Source organism: Sciurus carolinensis, chromosome 6 (genome assembly GCF_902686445.1).
Source record: "Sciurus carolinensis chromosome 6, mSciCar1.2, whole genome shotgun sequence".
Lineage (NCBI taxonomy): Eukaryota > Metazoa > Chordata > Mammalia > Rodentia > Sciuridae > Sciurus > Sciurus carolinensis.
In genome coordinates this window covers 97,700,392-97,706,391 of record NC_062218.1, presented here as the reverse complement: position 1 = coordinate 97,706,391, position 6,000 = coordinate 97,700,392, and the positions used below count along the sequence as shown (strand labels likewise).

The 6,000-nt window shown below is 35.2% G+C and overlaps 1 protein-coding gene across 7 annotated transcripts in view; it reads right to left on the bottom strand.

The window, feature by feature from the left end:
* Positions 1-341: 341 nt before the first annotated feature.
* The window catches only part of Matr3 (matrin 3), a 30,544-nt gene continuing 24,885 nt past the window's right edge, over positions 342-6,000 (bottom strand). For 5 of the 7 annotated variants that reach the window (XM_047555229.1, XM_047555221.1, XM_047555223.1 and 2 more), the window contains 3 exons: positions 5,105-5,471; positions 4,451-4,572; positions 342-1,446 (listed from right to left, as the gene is read on the bottom strand). In XM_047555229.1, the coding sequence (XP_047411185.1) occupies positions 1,396-1,446; positions 4,451-4,572; positions 5,105-5,471 (540 nt within the window). In that variant the 3' untranslated portion in view covers positions 342-1,395. The remainder of the gene's footprint in view (positions 1,447-4,450; positions 4,573-5,104; positions 5,472-6,000) is intronic. The other 2 variants (XM_047555224.1, XM_047555227.1) reach the window with 2 other exon arrangements.

Sequence of the window (6,000 nt, the reverse complement as noted above, 5' to 3'; positions counted from 1 at the left end):
CAAGAATTCCTACATATTGAAAGACTGGCAGAACTAATTCTTGTTGCTTCATGTTCCAATGCTATAGTTAAAGGTATGGACATGACTAAACAAACTTTCAATTTCTTCACCCTTAGTGCTTTATACCACCCCCATTGGGAAGGAAAAAAAAAAAAAAAAAAAAAAAAACCAACACATGAATCCCATTTTTAGTTGTGTAACAGGAACAAGAAATCCACCAGCACCAAAAAGTTTAAAATTCAGATCTTTAGTAGCATTCTTTAGAACACTCACTCTAGATTAAAAAAGTAATAATTTGTTAAAGCATGCACAAAAGTGTAACAGTGAATAAAAATCACAACTGACAAATATATTGGTTAACATTCCAAACATGTATAACCAATGAACATGGCCTAGGTTTTTTTTTTATTGGTATTCACTTCAGTAACTTGAATCCACAGATATAAGCAGTAAATAACCAGAGAGTTACAAGTAAACACAGATTATACATGCAAATTTCTGTTCACAAAGATCACATGTGCAGGTACATGAATTAGAAGCGTGCGTCTAGAATTATGGCCAAACTTTTAAAATGCAGAAATGTAAAAATTACATCTTGAAAATATGAAGAGATGGTCTACACACTTCGAAAATCAAATATTGCTTATACCAGAGATGTATGACAGCTATAGGATTCAAGTGACAAGCAGTAGATCTCAAGAAATTAATACTGGTCAAAGAGAACGGGAATATTTTTACATTTCACTGAAAATACATCGACTACTAGAATACAAAACCTAGCAGGAACTCAGGGAAAAAATTACAAAATCTAAAGCCAATTACTTAATATTTCTTATTACCTAAACAACAGCATGACATTAAAAGAAAACTGCACCTGCATCTGAATTGCCAATTTCACATGAGTTCTCTAAAAATGAAATGCAACCAAAACAGCTTCAAACTCCAAATGAAAAGTCTGCAAGGCTCAGATTAAAATGTGGAATGTTTCAGATGAAAGTAATAAAAATACAATTGGTTTTGTTCTTTATTGAATGGAATCAAAAATTGACATTTCTTTGAAGCTTGGAACTAAATTTCATTTCTCTGAACGGTTCTATGTTATCTTTTACTTAGTGGTGCAAGTTGTCTTAATGTAGCTTACGGAGTCAGTCTCTACAAAGTACTTCTTCTGTCTGTTGCCATTCTGATGAAACAAAAACTATTCTTCATTAACTTAACCGTTATGTGTATTTTTTTTTGCTATAACACTTAACACATGAACAGACATCTATTATTTTTCCACTAAAACAAAAGAGTACAATAGTTTTCTTCTAACTATCAGTATTGTATTTAAAAAAGGTTAACATTAAAAACAAAGAACCATTGTTTTCTTTGAAATTAAGCTTCTTGAACATATTAAGCCTCCTTCTTCTGTCTGCGTTCTTCTGCCAATTTATTCAGAAATTTCTGAGGAGAAAAAAAAATTATAGGAATTAAGTCATGAAGAGAAACATTAACATATACATTAGTTCTAAACATTCCATTCAAGCTCAGGGACCTGAGTGCAACTTAAACTATGACTTTATTGATACTTGAAGATTGAGTTTACTATTAAGTGTACAAAACTCAACTGGTTCAGAGGACACCACAAATAAGGCATGGGAAAAAAATGGTAAGTGAAAAATGGACACTTTAATTATGCAATTAACCCTAAGTTTTAGAGATGAAAATACAAACAGTTACATAGAATTGCTGCTACTCCAAGAACATAGATTAGTTAAAATGGCATGCATTTATTCAATGCTCTAATTGTTAAACCAGATGGACATGTTTTCAAAGAACTGATAATAAATGTTAGGCTTGTGGATCACCAGGTGTTTGTTGCAACTAGTGCTAAACTAAAGCAGTCACAAACAATACTTAACAATCATGCCTGTGTTCCAATAAAATTTCATTTGCAAAAGCAGGCACCTGGGTCACAAATGTAACTTGCTGCCTCACCACTAAACTTACAATTTCTTTTTTTTTTTTTTTGGGTGCTGGGGATCGAACCCAGGGCCTTGTGCTTACAAGGCAAGCACTCTACCGACTGAGCTATCTCCCCAGCCCCTAAACTTACAATTTCTAATCCAGAATTTCTAAAACATGAGATCTACTAAGGACACTAATTCAAATACAAAAATCATTTAAAAAATCTAATCTAAAGTACCACAAGTTCCTTCACTTCTTGTTGAAATGTATCAACTCTGGTTACTACAAACTGATGGGAGGCTTAAAAGCTATTATATCCTTAAAAAGAAAATGAACACAAATAAAACCCCTAAAACACCCAATTATCAATTTATTGTTTATTAGCAAGATACTATATTTCCTAATAATTTTTTAGTGAAGTTGACAGTTTCTTTTCTTTTTTTTTGTAACAGGGGTTGAACCCAGGGGTGCTTTACCACTGAGCCACATCCCCAGACCTTTTTCTATATTTTATTTAGAGACAGTCTTCTTGAATTGCTTAGGGCCTTGCTAAGTTGCTGAGGCTGACTCTGAACTCATGATCCTCCTGCCTCAGCCTCTAAAGCCACTGGGATTACAGGTATGCACCATTACACCCAGTCAACAGTTTCTTTCTTTCTTTTTTTTTTTTGGGTGCTGGGGATCGAACCCAGGGCCTTGTGCTTACAAGGCAAGCACTCTACCGACTGAGCTATTTCCCCAGCCCCAAGAGTTTCTTTTTGATAGGAAGAAATAATGAAGTGAATCATCTCCAAGAGACCAAATATCTAATTATGAGCATAATATTGTTTTGTGAAGTATGAAATCATTTTCATGTTATTCCAATTCTTTTAGGCAATACATTGTAGTCTTCCAACCCTGAACAGTTTAAAACCAAAGAAAGCAAAATATCACACTAGGTTCAGTGGTAGAGCACATGCTTTTAGTGTGCAGGAGGTTCTGGGTTGAATCCCCATCAGACATAAATACACACAAACTCAACTGCAGTTACTGCTGAGAATAAACACCATTCTTTTGTCATATCATAATTGTATGAGACATAAAGGTAGCAAGAATAATCATATTTAAAAGAAACAAAAGTGATACAAGGCAGGAACCATAATTACTTCCAAATAATTATCCATCTAGTCAACATAGAAAATGTTTCTGATGACTGACTGCTATACAGGTTGAATGTCTCTCATCTGGACAGATCTTTGGGATTAGAAGTGTTTTGAACTTCAGATTTTGGACTATGCACAAATGCATGGAGATTATTGTGTCCTGTACAAGATCCAAGTCTAAATACAAAATTAGTTTATATTTTGTATATAACTTATGTACATAGCCAAAGGCAATTTCTTTTGTTTTTACTGTGCAGCGCTGGAAATTGAACCCAGAGATTCATTCATACCTCAAGTGTATCACTGAGCTCTAGCTCCAGCTCTTGAAAGTTAATTTTATATATTATTTTTAGCGTACCTTTGACAATGACCTTCACATGAGGTCAGAAGAATTTTGTCCTTGTAGTATCATGTTGGTTCTCAAAAGTTTGATTTTGGATTTCCAGATTAGGGACACTCAACATGTAATAATTAATATTTAAAGTCATGTGAAAAAACAAGTTGTCTAAAATAATGAGTTCTTTTAACTTTTCTCCCGTTTTTTATTCCAACATTTAAGGAGGCCACTAATTATTCCTGTTTCATAAAAATAACTACAGTGTCATTACTAGAAAGTAATGATGTAAAAATTAAATAGGGTCATGGCATCATACAAAGTTGATAAAGCTTTATATTATTCCACTTGGAATTCAGACCTCTAGCATCTTCCAAATTAAGAGTACCCACCACCTATGTGAGAGTATTTGGGTATTTATTTATTTTGGTGTACCAAGGATCAAACCCAAGGGTGCTTAACCACGGAGTCACATCCAGCCCCTTCTCTCTCTCTCTCTCTTTTTTAACATTTTGAAACAAGGTCTCATTAAGTTGCTGAGGCTGGTTTTGATCTTGTGATCCTCCTGCTTCCCAAGTTATTGGGACTAGAAGGGTGTGCTAACAAGCCCAGCATGTTTGGATGTTTTAAATTATATCAGATAAATCGTAATATGGCTAGAAAGTAATTTTAAATAATATTTTTAGTCTAACTTTCACAAAGACTAAATTCTTTTTTTTGTGGTGCTGGGGATTGAACCCAGGGCCTTGAGCATGCAAGGTATGCACTCTGCCGACTGAGCTATCTCCCCAGCCCTAAATTCTTTATTTAATTGGGGTGATCTATGAAAAGAGGCTCAATAGATGTTTCTAGAATCCATTAAACTGCTTAAAGCCCATCAAATGATAAAAATATCTTCAGGCTAAAGCATTGTACAGGGTCCAGAAACACACACATGTATTTTACTTATCTCATTTATTTCCATAACTTAAATGATTTGTTAGTTTTCACCAAAGAACTCTCCTCTTTTTACATTCAGCCTTACCTTTAATTTCTGATAATGAGGAAGGCTGCTGCAATGAGTATTCTTTGCAACTTCTTCATTTGTATAAAAGAGTGAACACAGCTTACAGTAAAACCCTGTTTTAGGTATCACATAGTCTATACCTAGAAACACAAACATACATTCTTACAAATTAAGTAAACTGAGTAGTCTCAAATTGTTTTTCCTGTCAATATAATTGGAATCAGACAACATATCTGTGGAAAATTCCATACGTCCTAAGCTATAAACCAAACCAAACCAAACCAAACCCACAACATTACAGTTAACTTTGTACTTAACTGATGTTCAAGGTCCCACCTAACTGGACTCTTAAAAATTAAAGACAGAACTACAACACAGAAACACAAAACAAAAATCAATGCATAATTTTCTGAAAACTTTATGAGAGCAGAGAAAACACTGTGGAATGATAACAATACAAAATCAAGAGACATGTAAGAGGAAAAGAGAATGTTATCACTTAAGATATACAAACTATTCCCCACAGGAACTAAACAAAACAAAAAAGTCACAACAACCTAGTTTAATGTACTATCAAAGCTTACATAAAAGCAATTTTTAAATCTTATTTTAATAATTTTGTTGGGGTGGGGATAGGGGGGATAGAGGGAAGAACAAAGCCTTAAAGCTCACCAACAGGAACATTGGGCTGATATGGTCCAATTCTATACTCATCTGGGATTGTATAGTCTTCCTTGTTTTCATCACTTTGGCCATCTGCATTTTCACTTGTATCTTTGTTGGGGTCATCAGCAGTCTCAGCAGATTCAGCACCTGGTTCTGTATTTTCCTCATTTTTTATTCCATTTTCCAACGCTGCTTCATTTTCTTGATCAAGTTCCTCGATCTTGTCCACCTTAATTTCAACCAAACCATCATCATTTTTGTCACCAGATTTAAATGCCATGCCCGATTTACGAAGTTTCTGAAGTTCCGAATCTTCCTCATCACCAACCTCATCTAGAGTGACAAAACCTTCCATACTCCCTGGGAAACGACGCTGTTAAGAAAGACAAATTTACTCTGCAACAATTATCCTGCAGCATCCCTTCCATTTGTTTTACTTGAACGGAAAGGGATAGCGTCTTTGTCTTTATTCTCTCAAAATGCTGACCTTCTCCTTTCTCCCCCCAAAATTAAGGATAACTTTTTTGTGTGTGGTACTAACACACAAAACTAACTCAGGGGCACTCTATCAATGAGTCATATCTGCCATTTTTTTCGGAAGGGGTGGGTACCAGGGATTGAACTCAGGGGCACTCAACCACTGAGCCACATTCCCTACCCCTCTTTTGTTATTTTATTTAGATAGAGCGTCTTACTGAGTTGCCTTGCCTCTCAGGCTATCTTTGAACTCTCGATCCTATCTCAGCCTCCCAAGCTGATGGGATTACAGGCATGTGCCACTGAGCCCAGCTGGAGCTCTTTTATTTATTTTTTATTTTGATATAGGGGTTCTGCCAAGGCTGGCCTCAAACTTGGGATCCTGCTGCCTCAGCCTTCAGAGTTGCTGAGATTACAGGAATGCA